The 20,053-nt window shown below is 40.9% G+C and overlaps 1 protein-coding gene across 2 annotated transcripts in view; it reads left to right on the top strand.

The window, feature by feature from the left end:
• Positions 1-989: 989 nt before the first annotated feature.
• RC3H2 (ring finger and CCCH-type domains 2) overlaps positions 990-20,053 on the top strand; it is a 155,743-nt gene continuing 136,679 nt past the window's right edge. For both annotated transcript variants that reach the window (XM_029613807.1, XM_029613806.1), the window contains exons 1-2: positions 990-1,146; positions 9,127-9,420. In XM_029613807.1, the coding sequence (XP_029469667.1) occupies positions 9,190-9,420 (231 nt within the window). In that variant the 5' untranslated portion in view covers positions 990-1,146; positions 9,127-9,189. The remainder of the gene's footprint in view (positions 1,147-9,126; positions 9,421-20,053) is intronic.

The raw sequence follows: 20,053 nt of genomic DNA, 5'->3' as shown, positions 1-20,053 counted from the left end.
AGCACATACAAACCATACCTATATGCAATTTTGCCTAATGTGCTTAGTAGTATGGCAGCTCTAGCCACTTACCGGAGAAAGCTGAAGAAAAGGCCAAAAAAAAAAAAAAAAAGTTGCCAAACCTTTGTTCTAGTTAGGTGACAACTGTCTCCTATATCTGTTTTCCATTCTTTCATTTCCCTATATCATTATCAATACATAACAAAACTTAACAATCAAACATATAACAAACCATATAGCTCAAATTCAATAACAAAACTATAATACAAAACAATATAAAGTTAAAAGAAAACTATTTTAAAAACAAGCTTGTAACCCGCCCGCTCAGTACAACTGGTTTGATATATGCGGGAAATAAATGTTTTAAAATAAAAATAAGCTAAAGACATTAATACATCCTTCAAAGATTTGGGAAAGCCCATTCAAATAACTATATGTTTACATGTTTTCTAAAAGCAAGAAAATAGTACATTTCACATATATTTCGGTAAAGAATTCCATAATGTTAGACCTATCAACGAAAAGGCTCTTTTAGATATCTCTATATATGTCACTCTCATAACAGATGGGATAATAGATCTTTCTTAATGAACATAACAATCGCATCGGTACATAAGGTTGTAGTCGGTCAGATAAAATATGTTGGACTCCCCATGCTGAAATGCTCTAAAAATATGATTCCCTTTTTCATATTTATTCATCGTGAATAGTTATCCGCTTTTTTCAAGCAAACTTTACCCAATGCGGAAAACATATTAAAACGGCAATAATCACTTAAACATCAAATAACTAAAAATACATTCTTCCTTTTCTCTGTAAACAAAAACCAAGAGGCGCCCGCGCCAAGCGTCAGGAAACGGAAGGTAGTGAAGAGCGCATGCGCACACCTTTCATTTCTCCCTGGGCCACTAGAACGCCCCTCGAAGGTGTAGCACAACTTGAAGCGTACGTCACGTGACGAGGTCTCGCGGTGTCCGGGAGTCCCGGCGTCTCGCGGTGCTCCGGAAACAGGGTTTCCCCTCCCCCTTCCACCGCCTCCTATCCTAATGGAAGCCGGAAAATCTCCGCGAAGGGTCTCAGCTGGCGGCGGCAAGAGTAACAGCAGCTCGGCCACCAGGTGTCCGGTGTGAATGGCTGAGGCGGAAGGTAGGCCCAAGCCCTGCCAGGGTTCCGGAATAGGAGCGGGAATAGAGGCGGCCGTGACCTCTTTCTGTGTGGCCCTGTCAGAGGATTCCTGTTGGGTGCTGCTCTGGCTCTTGAACTGGAAGGTGCTGAGGCCCGGTATGGAGGATGAGCTTGGGGAAGGGGGTGTCACTGGCAATATTAGACTGGACAGCAGTGTGTCCTGTATGGCGGATCATTGCAGACCCTTCCGGTACCTCAGGGTAATGCCTGCCCTGGCTGTCATATGTGGTGGGATCAGTCTGGTGAGAGAATGACCGAGTATTTATAACGTCCCGTCTCGGTGCTTTCACTCTTCTATCAAGGCTGGAAATTCAGATGTGGCATATTAGTACCTGAGAATACTGAACCGACTGAAGACGAGGTGGGGGAGTATGTTTGAGGCAGGAAGTTTTATAGTGGGTTTTGCTTTAGTGTTATCACTCAGTCGAATAATCATTGCATCGATTAACAGGAAAGGGATATTTTCACTGCCGACTTATCATTCTAATTTAACCAAGCTCAGCGCTGTTTAACTTTTCTCGGGTGTGTGATTCATTTAGCCTTATCGACGTTTTATATATGCTTTAACATTTGTTACTCTCTTTGGATAATTTTTCGCTTCTCACTAATATGTTAGCCCTGCTGAGTGAAGTTTAAGGAAATAAACATCAAATAAGTTCATTATAGAGCTTTTAATCTTTGAACTCTAGTGATTGTGTTGACTCATATTTTATTACTGCAAAATCATGAAGAATTTTATCTGATGTTGCTTATAATATCTCTGCCATTTGCATAGCATTCAGAGGTTTTGATGATTTATCCTAGCTAGAGTTTATTCATGAAAAGGAAGTTTTAATGATGTAGCCAGTGGGTGTACCCCTAATTCCTTGTGCTTTCATTCTAATGGGGTAATATTGTAATTCTCCCAGGTATTACTGGTGATGTTGATACTGAAAAATTAAAGAGCTCTCTAAACTTTATTCATGGCAAAAAGTTGTACAGCCTATTGATACTGATATATGATATTTTTTATAATTTGTGTATGAAGAGTCATCATATTTTAACTGTGTTGTCCTTACTGCCCAACAGAAATGATAAAGGAAATGTTTTAGTGGGCTGAATTCATAAGAAACATGGTTAACTGATAGACAATGTTATACAAAAGTGAGGTACTGTTGCATCATGAAATTAGATTAACGTCTAGACTTTTTAAATTTTTCTTATATGTCCTGATTTTCCAAAAGTGCTTTTAATAAGCGATGTTGATAGATGTCTCGATATAGTTTGGTTACATTCATGACAGGAATCTTGTAAAGTAGGAATGCAGTAGCATAACTGAAAATATGCAAAGAATTCAATGTGCCATCTTAGTATTTAAAAGGTGGAGCAATGTGTCTGACAGCTGATCAGTCAACCATCTTTAGTCAGGTAAACCCATCTATTAAATCTTGGTAATAAAAATTATCGAAGGGTTTCATGCTATTAAAGAAATGATTTGGAATACTGTGCTGATAGGAAGCAATACATTACTAGCTAATTAGTCATCACTAGAGTTTGCTTGTTAAGCAAAGAAGAATACTTATATTCCAGGAAAATTATTTATAATTTTAATGTGAATTCACATATTATAATAATTTTTAACAGGGGGGGGGGAGAGTTTGCTCACTACTGTTGAGGGTAGATTACTGTTTTGACCCCTGTGATTAGCTCACAAGTTTCCAAATATTGAGAAAATTGAAATAATGAGGACAAGCTTAAAATACAATTGTGTCAAAGAAAATCTTCAGGTTGTTAAACTCTAGTTTGTTTTCAAAACTGATACACAATAGGGTTGATTTAGCACAAGTTTGAAACTTGTGATCAGTAGCAGCAATTTTCAAGGCTTGAACCCCCATTACTGCTCACACGATTCAAATTTGTGCTAACTGAATCCCTTTTTGTGCCTGCTACCATGTGTCCGATGATATATGCACGTATTTCTTTTCAAAGCTGTAAATAAAGGATGGAAGGGGGAATGAAGTGATGTACTTGGGTACCCTTCTAACCATTATATATTTTCAAGCCCATTTCTTTATATATTGTACTTGCCCAATTATAAGGCAACCCTAAACATAGAAATGACGGCAGAAGAAGACCAAACGGCCCATCCAGTCTGCCCAGCAAGCCTCACGCTTTTTTTTTTCCTCATACTTATCTGTTTCTCTTGGCTCTTAGTAATCTTTTGGTTCTATTTCCCTTCCACCCCCACCATTAATGTAGAGAGCAGTGTTGGAACTGCATCTAAGTGAAATATCTAGCTTAATTAGTTAGGGGTAGTAACCGCCGCAGTAAGCAAGCTACACCCATGTTTATTTACCCAGACTATGTAATTCAGTCCTTGTTGGTTGTTGTCTGTATATAGATCCACTTTTCTTCATTTCCCCTGCCTTTGAAGTAGAGAGCTATGCTGGATATGCGTGAAGTATCGGTCTTTCTCTAATTTCAGTGGAGGCTGAAAAGAGAAGCTGCTGAGCTACTCTTCCTGTCAATGCACTCTGGGAGGGGACAAAAAGTAATATTGATAGCCTGTTCCTCCTGCCACTGTGGCCCAAGAGGGCTTGAATTGCATTGTGCTCTCTCTTAAATAGTAAATGCAAGCTCACAAAGACCAAAATGGCCCATCCATTCTGCCTGATAGCAATTTGATCCACTCTGGATAAATGTGCCTACAGATGTCCTTGTGGAACCTGTGTGTCTTTTAGGGATGTAACTGCTCTTCATTTGGATATCTTGAAAATGAACTTTGCTAATTCACCTCAAGAACATTGATTTTTTAATTAGACCTACAATTTACAGATATCATCTGTAGCTCATGCTGTATTGCTCTGATTCAGACGTATAGCTTGTGAAGCCTAGTCACAAATATATTAAGTTAATCCAATAAACGGGTATCATGTATGACCTTTATTTTTTGCATATTAGAGATCATTAGACAATAGAAAGCATGTTCCTTTTGGCTACTGGTGTATAGATAAGGTGAAAGAATCTGAAAGTTACATGAAAAATAAATGACAAATTAGAAAAAAAAAGGGAATGGTATCTTTTGGCTTGTCATATCTTATTTTTTTGGAAGTAAATAGAATTGTTCACACTATAGATTCCTGTTTCCTAAACACTTGGTGAAATTTTTTGAAATGTACTTGTAATATCAGAAACCTGTAATTGTTGCCATTTGTCAATTATATTTTTAGGTGTTCTTTATATTATGCATACTGTGAATGCCTTATGTGTTTCAATTTGTACACACAACTTTCCTGTCAATGAAACATTAAACGTGTAACAGGAAAGTTAGGCACGAAAGTTTAAAAATATGGGTGGAGAATTGCATTACTTATATTTCACATTTATACCCCATGCTATTCAAATAAGATTCAAAGCAATGTATAGCATAATTATAGCAGGAGGAGCTGTGAATCAGAGCTGGTGGGATTTCTTAGGCTCCACCAGCCAAAGAGAAGGAGAATATAAAGAATGTCTTTTTATTTTGTATATTCCAGGGAGTACTCCTTTCCAATCGAATATCTCTGCTCATGGATGAGGGAAGGGGTTTCTGTATCTTGAGTGGAAATTGAGTTAACCTCCTTCTGACCTGAATGTAGTGAAGAAAAAGAACTCTTTTGGGGTACTTTTACACACACTCACAAGAGGCATTCTGGGGGTGTAGTTGGGATGGGGAAAGATTTACGTACATATTTTCAAAAGTATATATGTAGAGTTACACATGCATCACGTTATACTTGCTCCTGAGCAGGTGTAATTTGGTGCACATATATCAGCATGTGTTCTGTTCTGGGAGCACCTGCAGATTTTTCAAAGTAGAGTTATGCGCATAAGTACCCACAGACTTTAGCCCTATGCAGGCAGTTTGAAAATTACCATCTTTATGTAGTGGACAGTCATTATGTATTCTATGACACACATCGATAGCACATTTTAAGTGTAATATTAAATTAGTTTGTAATATGGCCTCATAATACAGTAGATTAGAGCAGATAAATACAAATTGGCCCATCCAGTCTGCCAGGTTGTCTTCCTCTATGGTTCTTTACCACTTTTAGGTAACTGAGCATATAAATTCTCATAGTTAAATCAACACTAGCTCTCTTTCCCCCCGTTCCCCCATGTTTGTTACACAACCTCTCAATCCTGTTCCATTTACTGTACTCCAATATCTTTCCAAAGCACCTTTCAGTTCTGTTACAATGCTGTCTTTCACTGACTCCACTGATACGCAATTTCAGGTCCTGTGAATGTCTCTTTGATTTTCACAAATCTCATTCTTATTCCAGCTCCCAGACCCCTTCTCATGTTTTACCACCAATCTTTGTAGTAACCCAAAACAGCTACCAAAACTGAGGCTGTTGTCTGAAACATACTGCTGCTCCCTTGCTCATCGATGTTAGGATGCAGTTCATTGTTTTTTGACTATACTTGAGGTGTTTTGGCAATGTCAGTGCTATGAAAGCAACTGACTATGACATCAGTTGTGTCTTATTCACCAGGGCTGGCCGGTTGCATCTCTGCATTCCAGTCTCAGAGCAGTACTTGAAGTTCTAAAAACAACTAAAGCAATTGATATGATGGTTCCTGGAAGCTTATTTAATTATGGCTTAAACAAAGATTTTTATGTGATGGTTTTGGGTGCGTGTCTATATATAAGCATACTATTCAGAATATATTTCAGGCTGTGGGATTCCTGTGGTCTCTCTTTGACCTGCATTACCAGTTGCCATGGGGACTGTGACAGTCTGGGACATGTTTCTGCACTGTCCCCCTGCACACAGTCTCCTGGGCTTTCCTCTCTCCACACACTCTCTTCTGAGCCCCTTTTCTGTTTACAGTTTTGCACTTGTTAGTGTCAATTGAAGTGCTGGCAAATGGAGATTCCTTTTTCCTGAAATTTGCTGTGGTTCACAGTCTCACTGTTTAATTTCGGCCCTGTTCTATGGAAAGAAACACTGCTGACTTTGAAATCCTCATTATTTTTATGTTAGAAACTTAAAAAGGCATTGTGAGCAATGAATATCTTAGTGAGATGGTGTTGTTTGCTCTTGTTAAATGACACTCTGTAGGCACAGGCTGTGAATAATCAAACAGATGTAATTTAGCACCTGGGGTCTTGTAAGTCACTGAATATTGCATTTGGCATCCTCACAAATAGTGTGCAGTACAAGTAGGTACTAGTTAGCAATGCTAGAGTTAAACTTCTTTAGGTACAGTAGGTGTTTGGAGCAAATATTCTTAATCCGGAAGACTGATCATGAGTTTTCCCTTAATTTGATTTGTGCTGTAGTATTGAAAAGGTGTATTATAAAAGCAACAAAATGCAAATAGAATTGTTAACCAGAATTTATTAAACACACACAGTTTTCAAAATATAGCTTATTCCAAATAGCAGAGACAGGTTTCAGTTTCATTGGAATCAGGAGCTATATATAGATATATTTTTATTAGTAAGGAGATCATCTGGCTCCAGTTTATAAGGAACAGGTGAGTCAGTCCTGCTTTTTCAGCTCCTGTTTCAACATTCTGGGATTTTCTTACTACGAAAAGCTTAGAAAGGTCGGGTCAAAAACCAGGACTGACTCGCCTGTTTTTATGACTCTTAAGTCAGGCAAGGACTTGCACTCTGGAGAAATAGATATATATAATTTCCATTTTTTTCATACAGGTTCTAAAGGTATAATGGATAAAAGAAAAATCCTGCATTCAGTGCTCGTCTTTTAACATCTGGTGAAGGAATGACTGACATGATTTGATCCAGATATGAGAAAGCAAGAGTTCACAATTAATATTCCTAATGGTATCAACAGTCTTGGTAAACTGACCTGGTTTCTAGGTGATGGCAGGAAGCAAAGCTTTGTGTACGTCACCCACCAGCAGCAGTTACAGGTGTGGTTTTCTGTGAGCTGAAGGAATGAAAGATATATCTTAACGTTTGTATATAGAAGGCAAGTTTCATAGGGGAATAATATGGAAAAGAAAGTTGGTTTGCCAGAATATTGTTTTGGCTTTGGAACACTGTATTGTGAGTTTGTTTTTAAAATATTGTCAAGTGTTTTGTTAACCCTAAGATTATGAAACATATTACTCCGATATGTTTCTTTAGTATTTTTTTCCCCACCATAATTTGGAAATATGATGTTACGTAATTCATGAATTACAATATTGTAGGATTTTTTTGTAAAGACAAATATGGATGAATTAATGGAGACAAACTGCTAGACTTGCTTCAGCTGGTGTCTTGGTTAACTAACTGGTGAAAAGTAATGCTTATGAGGAGGGGAATCATTAAGCAAGTGGACAGTAAAAGAAAGCTAGTGTCTTGATAATAGTGCTGACTGTTCACAAGTTGCCAACTTATCCTACTTAAGCCATTTTTCTGTTTGCAGTATATCATATGTCATGTGTTTTTTTTTTTATTACATTATGTAGGATGGTTTAACTTTTGCTGCATGTACCTTCAAAGAGTTGTGATTTGATATGCAATACTTGCCTAGTTTTCAGAGTTCTGGGTAATTTGCCAGTTGATATAGGAAAATTGTAGTGTAACCTTACTGTGGAGCAGAACAGTCATGCTCATCTGTTAACATGGTCCCTGTCCTCCCTCAGTAGTGGAAGGCCATCACGAGGGCTGCTAATTGAACATTCATGCATTGTCTGTTGCCAGGAAATGTGCTTGTGCGCACACAATTTCATTCAGAACTGTGTTTATTAGTGATGAAGTGTTTGAGGTAGGAGCTGTATTGTATTGGATAGAATATTAAATCCAGAGGATACAGAGGTGAATCCCTTCAGACTCTTTGAGCAAGTCCATTATCTCTCTTCATACAATATAGTTATGTATTCCTTCTACACTCCCTGCTTTGGAGGGTTTCATGCAACTTGGGAAACACATTTGTTAACAGGACATCCAACCCAAATGTTGCTGCATATTTGTTTCTGCAGTGCTAAATTATAAAGCATAGAGAGAGAGAGAGACATTATTTTCAAATTGTGGTCTTTTTTTTTTTTTGGAGAAAATAGAACATTTTAGAAGAATGTCTATATTTATGTGAACCAAATTTATTTACATATTCTTAGGATTATTTCTTGTTCCAGGGTTAGAAGGGCTCTGTTCTGCCTCTTCACTACTGGTGATCTTGGTCTTTGTCAATTTCAGAGCTCCAACACATTATAATCAATACATTGTAAATGAGAGCAAATAAAAAATAATAGCAAAGTTGGAAAAAAGTGCTTTTTTTGTGTGTGTTACTCAACATAAACTTGTAAAGGATTTTTGGTATTTATGCTGTACATTTCAGAACAGCTAAACAGTTACAAATAATGTAACTGAATTACATAGTCACTTAAGTGGATAAGGAATAGCAATTAGCACAAACAGAAATGCCTACACACACTTTTTTCTTGTGCAGTTAGTAATCAAGCTTACAGTGGGGCCAATATTAAATCGGCAGATAGCCGGATGTGACTTATCCGGTTATCTAGTTAGCCGGATAAAAGGTGGGTAGGCAGTGGGCAGATTGGAGTGTACCTACTTAACTGGATAACTTGTCTAAGTAGCACCTGCTACTGAATAGGTCTAGACTTAGCCGCATAACACTTAGCTGGCTAAGTCCCATTTGTATGCGGATGTTCAACGGCATAACCATGCCACTGAATATCCTTGTAACTTAGTCGGGTAAGTGTTATCCATCTAAGTTACTTAACCAGCTGACCTCTCAATATCTACCCCAGTGTGTCTGGCATCAGGAGTTTTGGACTCCAGTTGATGATAGGAGCTCAGGCTGAGCCAATTCCACAGGGTTAAGAAGATGGTGCAGTAACTAGTATGAAACCTTAGCATGAGGAGTTTGAGTGAAAAGCAGAAATTGGTGTATTAATGAAACTAAGCGAATGTGTATCTTTTTTTCTTTCTTACAGGTTCCTAAATACAAAACAAGAAAATGATATGCTAAACCACTAAACAAGTGTCCTACTTCCACAATGCCTGTACAGGCAGCTCAATGGACAGAATTTCTGTCCTGTCCTATTTGTTACAATGAATTTGATGAGACTGTACATAAACCCATCAGCCTAGGCTGTTCACACACTGTCTGTAAGACCTGCTTGAACAAACTTCACCGTAAGGCCTGTCCTTTCGATCAGACTGCTATCAACACAGACATCGATGTGCTTCCTGTTAACTTTGCACTTCTTCAGTTAGTTGGAGGACAGGTAAGATGCCACTTCTTTTTATTTTCTTCTACACGTATTAGGTTCTTGGGCATTAATCTAAAATAAGTGTGCTAAACTTTCCATCCTACAAGTGATAAAGGGTTTCTGTATAATGGTTTCCAGACACTCCATCTCCAGCTGATGAAATGGTCCCAGAATGCAAACTTGGTGCTGCCTGATGTGCTTTCATTTTCTTCATCTGCTATTGAGCACCATGTTAGTCCCTTCAATCTTGATACTGCTCTATCAGCACCATCCCCGCTGACCCTTTGCCAAGATAGAACTGAAGTGACTAGCAAAGCTGTAATTGATACTCCTGGGAGAATTCTGTGCACGAAAACTTTATATTGGTCAAAATAACACAATTTACATGACAGTCTTTAATTAACTTAATGTATTACTTAAAGATGAAGAATTTTAAATATTTTGAGCAGAATTTCCCTAGAAATTCACTGTAAGAGTGTCCCTTCCATTCGCTCTCCCTACTCCCCTGGCCACTTTGCCCCCTCAGGCCCCAACTCCTCCACCTGCCAGTATCTCTCCCCCTCCACCTCTAGGCTCAACCCCTTCTACTCAATTGCCAGTCCAAGAGTTTGACCTCATTCTCAGTACTGCCCCTCACACAGGCTCCCTCTGTCCCTCCCTCTCTTACACACATGCTCCCTCTCTCTAATACACATACACACACCCTCATAAAGGCTCCCTCACTCTCTCGCGCACTCACACACACACATCCCCTCATACAGGGTCCTCTTTCTTGCATACACACCCACACAAGCTCCCTTTCTCTCTCACACATGCATCCTCACGCAGGCTACCTATGTCTCTCTCTCACGCACCCCTTCATATAGGCTACCTATATCTCTCTCTCACGCACCCCTTCATATAGGCTACCTATATCTCTCTCTCACGCACCCCTTCATATAGGCTACCTATATCTCTCTCTCACGCACCCCTTCACATAGGCTACCTATATCTCTCTCTCACGCACCCCTTCACATAGGCTCTGTCTCACACATACAAAAGCTAGCATCCTTACATACGAGCTCCCAATCTCTCACACACATACACACTCCTTCACAATCTCTTCATATAGGCTCCCTCTCTCTGGCACCCACACTCAAGCACCCCCCCCCCCCCCCCCCGCTCTCTTACCTCCCATGCTCTCTCTCACCCTCCTCTCTCTCTCACACACATTCTCTCTCACTGGGGCCTTCCATCTTCACTGCGAACAGAGCACATCCCACGGCACACGCGGGACGCGCTCCGTTCGTGGCATGCCAGAGTCTCCTCTGCTATTTTCTTTTTTTTTTTGTAATTTGTAGTTTATTGAAATTTAACTGAAATGGATCACAAAACTCTTTACATTATTCATAGAGCTGTAAATGCCTAAAAAAATAACATTTAGACATGGCACAAAACAACAAAAACAGAATTGATGAGACCTCTAATACATAGCATCTATATACTAACATTTAGAAATATCTACAATGGTGCAAAGGCATAAACAGTACAATCATTAATACAGTATTACCTCCGTTATATGCCCCCCCTCCCCTTTCATTCTACACTGGGTAATAAGAAGGATATGTGGAGAAATGTCTTATGCAATTCTGTATAATAGTCTAATATTTATTTATTTATTTATTTATTTTTGGTTTTTTATGTACCGATCTTCTTGCATTGGATGCAAATCAAACCGGTTTACAGTAAAACAATTCAACTTGCCAAGTAGCATTACATGGAACAAAGAACATGGAACAATATAATAGTGCTTGCGAGCATTACATAGAATACTAGTAACAAATTAAACATTTAAACCTTTAGAAACCATTGGTGACAATTCTTATAGCGAATTTGATTAAATGTGCCTTAAATGATAAAACGAAAAAAATAATAGAGGTGATAATTTCTGATTTCTTTCTCTACGTTAAGCTTAAATCCTGAAACTGTCCCGAATGCCATCAACATATCTAGAGCTGTTTGAAGGGACTTGGCCGGATTTGTTAGGGTGAAAAGGATGTCATCAGCGAACATAGACATCTTATAATCCGTTCCTCCAATGGTCACTCCCTGGATGTGTCCATTCTGGCGAACTTGAATCGCTAGGGGTTCTAAGAAAATCGCAAATAATAGTGGGGAAAGGGGACATCCTTGCCTCGTGCCCCTTTTGATCGAAAATGGTTCAGTGTAGGTCCCGTTTACTTTTACTCTTGCTTGAGGGTCAGGATATAGTTGTTTCAGCCAGTTAAGAAAATATGGGCCAAATTGCATTGCCTGCATAGTGCGGCAAAGGAACGCCAGTGCACCATGTCGAAAGCTTTTTCAGCATCAACAGACATTAAGACTGTTGGTGTTACCTTTGTATTGGTCATTTCAACCAGATTAACTATTTTCCGAATATTATCAGCTGCCATTCTTCCCGGGATAAAACCGGCTTGATCTGTATGGATCAGTCGCGCTATGATCCTATTCAGGCGAGTCGCCATAATTTTGGCTAATAATTTGAGATCCACATTAATGAGGGAGATAGGGCGGTAAGAACCGCACTTCGTTAGGTCACGGCCCGGTTTGCCTAGAATGGTAATACCGACAGTATTCGCCCCTGCTCCCAAGGGGTGACCCTCTCTTAATGAATTAAATAAGCTTTTTAATGGGGACGCCACTGAGGACATCATTTTCTTATAAAAGTGGGGCGTATAGCCGTCCAGTCCTGGTGCCTTGTTAACCTTCAAGTCCTGAATAGCATGGTGAATTTCCAGGAGAGAGATCTCTCTATCCAAGAAATCCCTCTCCTCAATTGTAAGAGAAGGTAGGTGGATGTCAGCTAGATATTGGTCAGTGGAGTCCTCTGATATACCTGTAGCTTCCGAAGTTTATCCCTTGCTTTCTGTAATTTTGCATAAGAGGATTTAGATAAGGTTTGTTTATGGGACTCTGAAAGGACTGCTATCTCCTCTACTACTGTTTGCTTGGCCCTTTAGTTAAGTTTCTTACAATATGTTTCCCAGGAAATTAAATGGCCCCTTATAACAGCCTTCAGGCACTCCCAGATCACCGCATGTTTACTGTCATTAATTTTCAAATATTCATTGATCTCATTTTGCATGGTAGTACAAAACTCCTCATCTACAAGGAGGTTGTCATTCAGTTTCCATGGGCGGTATCCCAACTCCGCTCTGGAGAAGCCCACCGACAGGCTAATATGGGCATGGTCGGACCACGTAATGGCTCCTATACTCGTCTGGGAGACTTTATCCGCCATGAGCTTATCAACTAGAAAGTAGTCTATTCTTGTGTAGGATTGATGTGAGGTGGAATAGAATGTATAATCTATACAGACTAGGTTTCGTTGGCGCCAAACATCTATTAAGTGCCATTTCTTCATAAGGGATTTTAATCTCCTCGAGTTGTCTAAGTCGGGATTGAGGGACAAGTTATAATCTCCTACTACTATTAAATTTCCATCCCCTTCTGTTTGTAAGGGTCGATCTATCTGATCAAAGAAGCGCTGTTGGTCAGTATTTGGGGCATACAGGTTTATCAAGGTAGATAATTCTCCCCTCAATTCAAATTTAACCAATAGGTATCTACCATTTTCATCTGCTATATATTTGCTTATTTTATAGTCCATACCCTGTTTAAAGAGAATGCTCACACCAGCATATTTGCTGGACTTGTTTGCAGCTGAATAGAATCTGTATGTAAAACATGGCCACACCAATAACTGTTCATAGCGATGTCTTAAATGTGTTTCTTGTAAGCAAATAATGTTGGCAGAACAGGAAAATATGTCTTGTTTGAGGAGTTGTCTTTTGCGTGGGACATTGATACCTTTAACATTTAAAGAGAAAATGTGCAATGCCATGAGTTAGAAACTATGTGAAGGTTCAGCTCCCCCTTTTTAAAATGTACCATCCGCAGAGTAGGTATACAATATCCCTCCATTAGGTCCTCTACCATAGATTGCCCCTCATGCCTCGGGCTCCCTTGGGTAGGTAGGTATAACTGCCCTGTAAGGCCTGTCCTAGCACTAGTGCTATCGACCGCTTCGATTTATGTTCCCCCCCCCCCCCCCCCCCATTGCAAACGCCATATGTCTATGGCATTCCTGCATAGCAGGATTGGTCGTAAGTGACTGGGATCAAAAGTGTACCCCCAAACCACAACCCCAGGGCATTGGAGTGTTTACCCCCCAAACTCCTAACTCAAACTCCTAGTGTGCTATTGATTAAGAAAAAAAATAACAGAGAACTTATACTCTAATGAAACAAGTGTCGTTGCTGAGCATGCTGACCAGCTTCTGTAATGGCAACACTATTACCAGAGCTTCGCCTGTGCTTTCAGGCTGACATGTCTCTCATTGTTCAACGGATCAGCCCTGGTCCTCTATCAATTGCGGCGTTGGTGTCTCAGAGTGCCTCCGAAGGCGGCGGCCGCCTTTCTCCACCCGTTGCCATCGCAGATACTCTCGCCTTTCTCGCGATTCCACTGGCGCCATTTGCTTTATAGAAAAGCCTGCTGCTTGCACAATGGCGGTCGCTTCGGATGGTGTCACAGCTCTAGAAGTGGTTCCCTTAATCGTGATGGAGATCCCTGTTGGAAAAAGCCATCGATAGCGAAGATCTTGGCGGAGCAGCGAAGTAATTTGCCGGTATTCCTGTCGGCGCTTGAGTGTTCCCGGAGAAAGGTCGGCAAACACCAATATCGAGTGCGACTCCCAAGCCCAGGATTTTTGCTTCCTGACCGCTTGAAATATTTTTTCTTTTACCGGGTACTGCAGAAAACATGCAATGATGTCCCTCGGTAAGTTCCCTTGTCTGGGGCCCAGGGTCCAGTGCACCCTCTCAATTTCGATTACCGGGGTCAAGGCTGGTGGGTCCCCTTCTCCCAGCTGTGAGAGGAAGAAGTTGCTTATAGATGTAACCGCATGGCAGACGGAGTAGGCCTCTGTTTCAGGAATTCCATGGAATCGTAGGTTACACCTACGATTCCTGTTTTCTAAGTCCTCAAATTTAATAAGCAGGTCGGATTCAGAGTTGAATAAGTTGTCGCACAGAGATTGTATTTTCGTGGGCTTGTCTTCTGTGCATCCAGTCTTTGGTCGCACTCGTCGACTCTGTGGCCGATCTCCGCCATTTCCTCCCTCAGTTCCGCAAATTTCTTCAGCATCTCATGCTTATTAGCTTTCATATCCGCTCTGAGATCTGTAAACCACTGTCGAAACTCGCTTCTAGTCGGTTTGGAGGAGGGTTGCGAGTTCGTTTCTGCCGGATCGCGTATTGCCTCGTCATCTGTTAGGCCCGGCATGGCCGTGTCGTCTCCCGCGACTGCTCCAGCTTTAAGGTAGGGGTATTGGCTAAGATACATGCCTTTTTTCTTGGAAGTCATGGGTGGGATCATCCAAGTTTTGCTCTCTGCTCTTTATTTCCTCCAAAAATGAGCTATGGAGGGTGATGCACACAGATAGGTGCTCGGGGTGCCCGGGAGCTCTGTGTTCAGGCTGCCATTCCTCCCAGTGACATCACCCGACTCCTCCTCCTCTGCTATTTTCTGCAGTAACGCAGAATTCCCCCAGGACTAAATTGAAGATAAGCAGCAGAAAGTGTTCCCATCATTTTCTCCAAACAACAATATCTGAGGCAAGTTTTACCTTTGTGCGTTCTAGTTCATTTTACAAGGTATGCAGGTTGAAAAATGTATGTACTTGAAGGCTAAGAAGAACTTATTTTTCTCTCTTTTTCACCCCCATTATAGCCCTCTGTCTTTCATCCCCCTTCTCTCTGATCAATTGCCCAACTAGCTACAGGAAATTTTACTTCTCCTAGGTGCACCCTCAGCACAGCCCTTTGATGACAGGGTCTGTCACTGTACCAACAGATACCATCTTCCTTCCCTGGGCGTGATTGGCCCTGATCCAAAGCTGGAACCTTTGTGCCACACTGCATTGCACTGCATCCTGAGCCATAAGGCTGGCTCTCAAAATGATTTAATTTTTTTCTGCGGTTTAGTCCAATTTATATATATCGGCATTCCAATTATGATCACAGTGGTTCACAATAATAAAACATAAAATTATCTTTAAAAACACAGGAAATACTAAAAATGTATCAGGGCATTTCAAATAAAATACATTAAAATAGTTAATACATATATTAGAACATTAATGACATATTAATTTTGCAACTTCTTTCCATTAACTGCTTTATGTATATATGAATATTAGATAAGCCATGCTGAGCCAGAACCAAAGGTCCATCGAACCAAGCATCATGACTCCAGTAGTGAGTAAATATGGGTCACAAGTTATCCAGCAGATCTCAGAGTAGATGTTTTTTTTGTTGCTCACTACCAGGGATATACAGTGGCTTTCCGAAGTTTACCTAGCTAATAATGGATTATGGACTTTTCCTCCAGGAATCCAAACCATTTTTAAGTTCAGCAATGCTAGTCACTTTGACCACATCCTCCGGCAACACATTCCACAGCATGATTGTTGAGTAAAAAAATACTTTTTCTGATTTGTTTTTAATCTTCGTCTGCTGGTTTTAATTGTGTGTTCTCTAGTCATAGGGGGTTATTTACCCTTTCAAATAATACTATTTACCTATTCCACCCGACTCATGATTTTATAAACCTCTTCATATCCCCTCTTAGTTACCTCTTCTGTAAGCCAGTGTTTCCCAACTCTCTCCTGGAGGCAAACCTAGCCAGTCTGGTTTTCAGGATGTCCATAATGAATATGCATGAAATAGATTTGCACACATTGGAGACTCGGGGTATACAAATCTACAAATTCTGAAAACCTGACTGGTAGCTGTGCCTCAAGGAGAAGATTGGGAAACACTGCTGTAAAGTGAAAATCCTTAACCTGTTCAGCCTTTCTTCATAAGGGAGCCATTTCATCCCCTGTATTATTTTTGTTGTCCTCTGTATCTTTTCTAGTTCTGTTTTTATCTTTTTTGAGATGGGATAACCAGAACTGCATATAGTACTCAAGGTATGGTTGCACCATGGATCAATACAGATGTATTATGATATTCTCCATTTTATTTTACATTTTTTTCTTAATCATTCCTAACCTTCTGTTTGCGTTTTTTGACCACTGCTGCTACACGAGCTGAGTATTTCAAAGTATTATCTATGACTCAACGATCCTTTGCCTGGGTGGTGACTCCTAATATGGAACTGAGCATTGTGTTTCAGTTTATTTACAAAGGCTTATATTCACTTCCTTGCCGTCCATACCAGACCAGATAAGTGGGATGTACCAAAGCTCCACCCAGAGTGAGGGGAGGGGAGGAGTCATGATAGCTCTGAGGACTCCTGTGTCCAAGGTGTAGCCTCTCCTGGTTTGCACACCCACAGATGCAAGCCGATGCAATATCATGTGATGAACCTAATGCACAGGTTAACGAGCACTTGGATGCACATTTTGATTGTGAGTCCATAACCCCTGATGCAATAAAGGGATCAGCACGTCCAAAACAAGCATAGCTAATAGCACTCATCACATGTAAATTTCATGTAGATGAGGCTATTAGCTATTATCCTGCGATGCAAAAATTCTGGGCGCACTTTTTAACCCATCAAATTTTATGCCTGCCTGCACAACAAGGGCTCAACTTAAAAACTGCTTAGGAAGAACCACAGAAAGCAACACCATGCAAAAAAAAAAAAAAAAAAAAAGCCCTGACGTAAAAAAAAATTTTGGTGTGCACAGTATACCCGCTCAGGGCGTGCGTATTGTCCCAGTAAATTTGCAGGGTACTTAATTTATTCACTGCTTCACTTACTCCAGAAGGCTCTCATGAAAGGGGATTGGTCCTTTTCACTGACACTTGTCAGTGAAAAGGACCAATCGGGAACAGCCCAGCCAGGGGGATGGGGAGGGAGTTCTGGCCAGGCTATTGTGGATGCACAGCCACTTCTCCTGGGTGTCCGATGCAGAGCGCTAGGGACACACAAATTATCCATTGCACGTTCCCTTTTAGTATGGGAACTCATTTGTGTATTGCATTGAGTGCCCAGGAGAGGTGGATGTGCCCGCGTTCAAAAAAAGGTGTGTCCTCTTTGGAGGCATGTTTTTTACGCTCATGATATTGCATCAGCCTGTAAGTTGGTTAGAGCAGGGATGCAATGGAGAGAAGGGCACTGCCCTGCCATTATCCTCTGGAATGACAGTTTCTGAGTCTGCCTCTGAGGAGTCCTGCACCTCATCGAGCAGGCTTGCCAGGCCTCTGGGACCTGCAAACGCAGGCTCATCTCCTTGCATTCCTCCTGAAATCAGTGCCTTACAAACCATTGTGCTTTCATAGGGCACATCAAAAACCTATCTAAAAAGAAAACTGGTCACAGATAGACATCTCAACTGTGATCTGCAACAGACTTGAGAGTGGCTGTCCCTGTCCTACATTGCCCGCCTTTTTCACTGTCATGTGTAAAAAGTCAGTTTCTAAAAGAAATGAAACTACCCTCTGACGGAGAAGAATATTGGACAAAGAAATACTCTTTCCTTCCAAATTAGCAAATGTCACCAAGAAGACTGCCCTCAGCTCAGCCCTGGCTCTTAGAATGGGGAGATTGGAGGCAATGGCCTTGGACCAAAGCCCAGTTTCTTCATCCGCTGCACCAGTAGAGATACCTGATACAGTTTGCTAAGACAGAAAAAAAATGAGGAGCTGAAGGCAGCACAAGATCTTTATAGGGAGAAGTCAGCTTTGAGGGGTTTTTTTTTCCCCCCCTATCTCTCTGTTCTGGTAGGGGGACATAAACAATTTGTCTGAACAATAAAGAAACAAAATTATTCAAAGTTTTTTTTTTTTAAATCGGAACAGATTGTGAAGAACTGCAGAAGGACCTTGCAAGGCTGGAAAAGTGGGCATTTAAACAGCTGATGAAATTTAATGTGGACAAGTGCAAAGTAATACACATATAGGGAAAAAAATCCCAACTATACTCTGCTTAAAATAGTTTTACTATTCTAAGGAGAAATGTAAACTTACTTGTTAATTTCCTTTCCTTTAGACTTGCCAGACCAGTCCAGAACCCACCCAGGGAAGCAGTGGTGATCAGGGGCTCTATCTGACACTTCAGAAGATTAACAGAGAATAAATTGTTTATTTAGAAGGTATTTAGAAGAACCTTGGCATAGGGTTATCTAATTCATCGTTTTTGACTATGGAGTGAAGTTTCTTGGATGCATCAGGCTTTGGTTGTGGTGGTGATTTGGTAACCAAAACATTTGCCTTCGGTTGTCTTAGCTTTGGCAGAATTGCTGATGGCAGGACCACATCTTTTATAGGGGGAATGAAATCAGCTTTAATTTTTTTTTTTTTTTCCTCTGTGTTTGCTAGCAGGAGGACATAACCCACTTGTCTGAACTGGTCTGGCATGACTAAACGAAAGTAAATTAACAGGGAAGTTTACATTTCATCATTATCTGAAAATTTGATCATTTATTGTTCCTGTGAAGGAGTGACAGGAAACACCCTCAGATCACCTTAAGGGACTGGCCACAGCTATCTGACCTGGTCCTCCCTCCTTAAGGATCAGCCCTACAAGGGATTCTGGGTGAAGGGAGGCTCCCCCCACCCTACTATAAGGAGTCTGGGCCCAGAAGAGTTAGGGAGGACTTGGGGAGCAGGCAGGAACCCAGTATATGCAATGTTTATGCTATGTTTAATGTTTGAGTGCTACTAGAATTGCAAGGTGAGCTGCATTATTTTCTCTCTTGCTTTTCACTGTAAATAAAATTGCAGACTCTTGCTGTTTCCTTATCACACTGGCTATTTCCCAAGCCACGCTGCCCAAGTTATCACATATGGATCTTCTTGCCTAAGTGGGAAGCACAGGCAGAAGCCCACATCAGAAGGTTTACTTTTTTGTTCTCCCTGGGGCCTCATGGTTCCACTTACACAGCTAAGTTACAGCAGGTCAAGGGGGCTCGCCCTGCCTGGGCAGTCAGGGTTCAGAAAATAACACCATCACCTCTGCACAACAAGCCACGCCAAAAATCACACAAGTGAGAGACCTAGGAGTCCTAATTGATAATCGCCTGAATTTCAAAGCCACTATTAACAAAACCACCAAAGACTGTTTCTACAAACTACAAGTGCTGAAAAGAATTAGACCTCTTTTCCATGCCCAAGATTTTAGAACCATTCTACAAGCAATTATTTTTTCAAAATTAGACTATTGTAACACCATCCTACTCAGCCTTCCCGCCTCATACACTAAACCGCTCCAGATGGTGCAAAATGCAGCTGCACGAATTCTGACAAATACCAGGAGAAGGGACCACATAACCCCCATACTAAAGAGCCTCCATTGGCTACCCATACACTTTAGAATAATATACAAGGCCATTCTCACCACATACAAAATCACCCACCAACTGGCTCCCATCGACCTACAGATCCCCCTCCGACTACACAATTCATCAAGACCGACTAGAGATGCATACAAGGGATCGCTACAGGTACCACCGTCCAAATCTACCAGACACTGCACACTAAGAGACCGGGCTTTCTCTACAGCCATCCCACCGTTATGGAACTCCATCCCCTCAAATCTCAGAACAGAACCTTGCATCTCAACCTTCAAAAAAAGACTAAAGACCTGGACATTCTTA

The sequence above is a fragment of the Rhinatrema bivittatum genome, chromosome 8, assembly GCF_901001135.1.
Source record: "Rhinatrema bivittatum chromosome 8, aRhiBiv1.1, whole genome shotgun sequence".
Taxonomy (NCBI): Eukaryota; Metazoa; Chordata; class Amphibia; order Gymnophiona; family Rhinatrematidae; genus Rhinatrema; species Rhinatrema bivittatum.
This window is presented reverse-complemented; position numbering and strand designations above follow the sequence as displayed.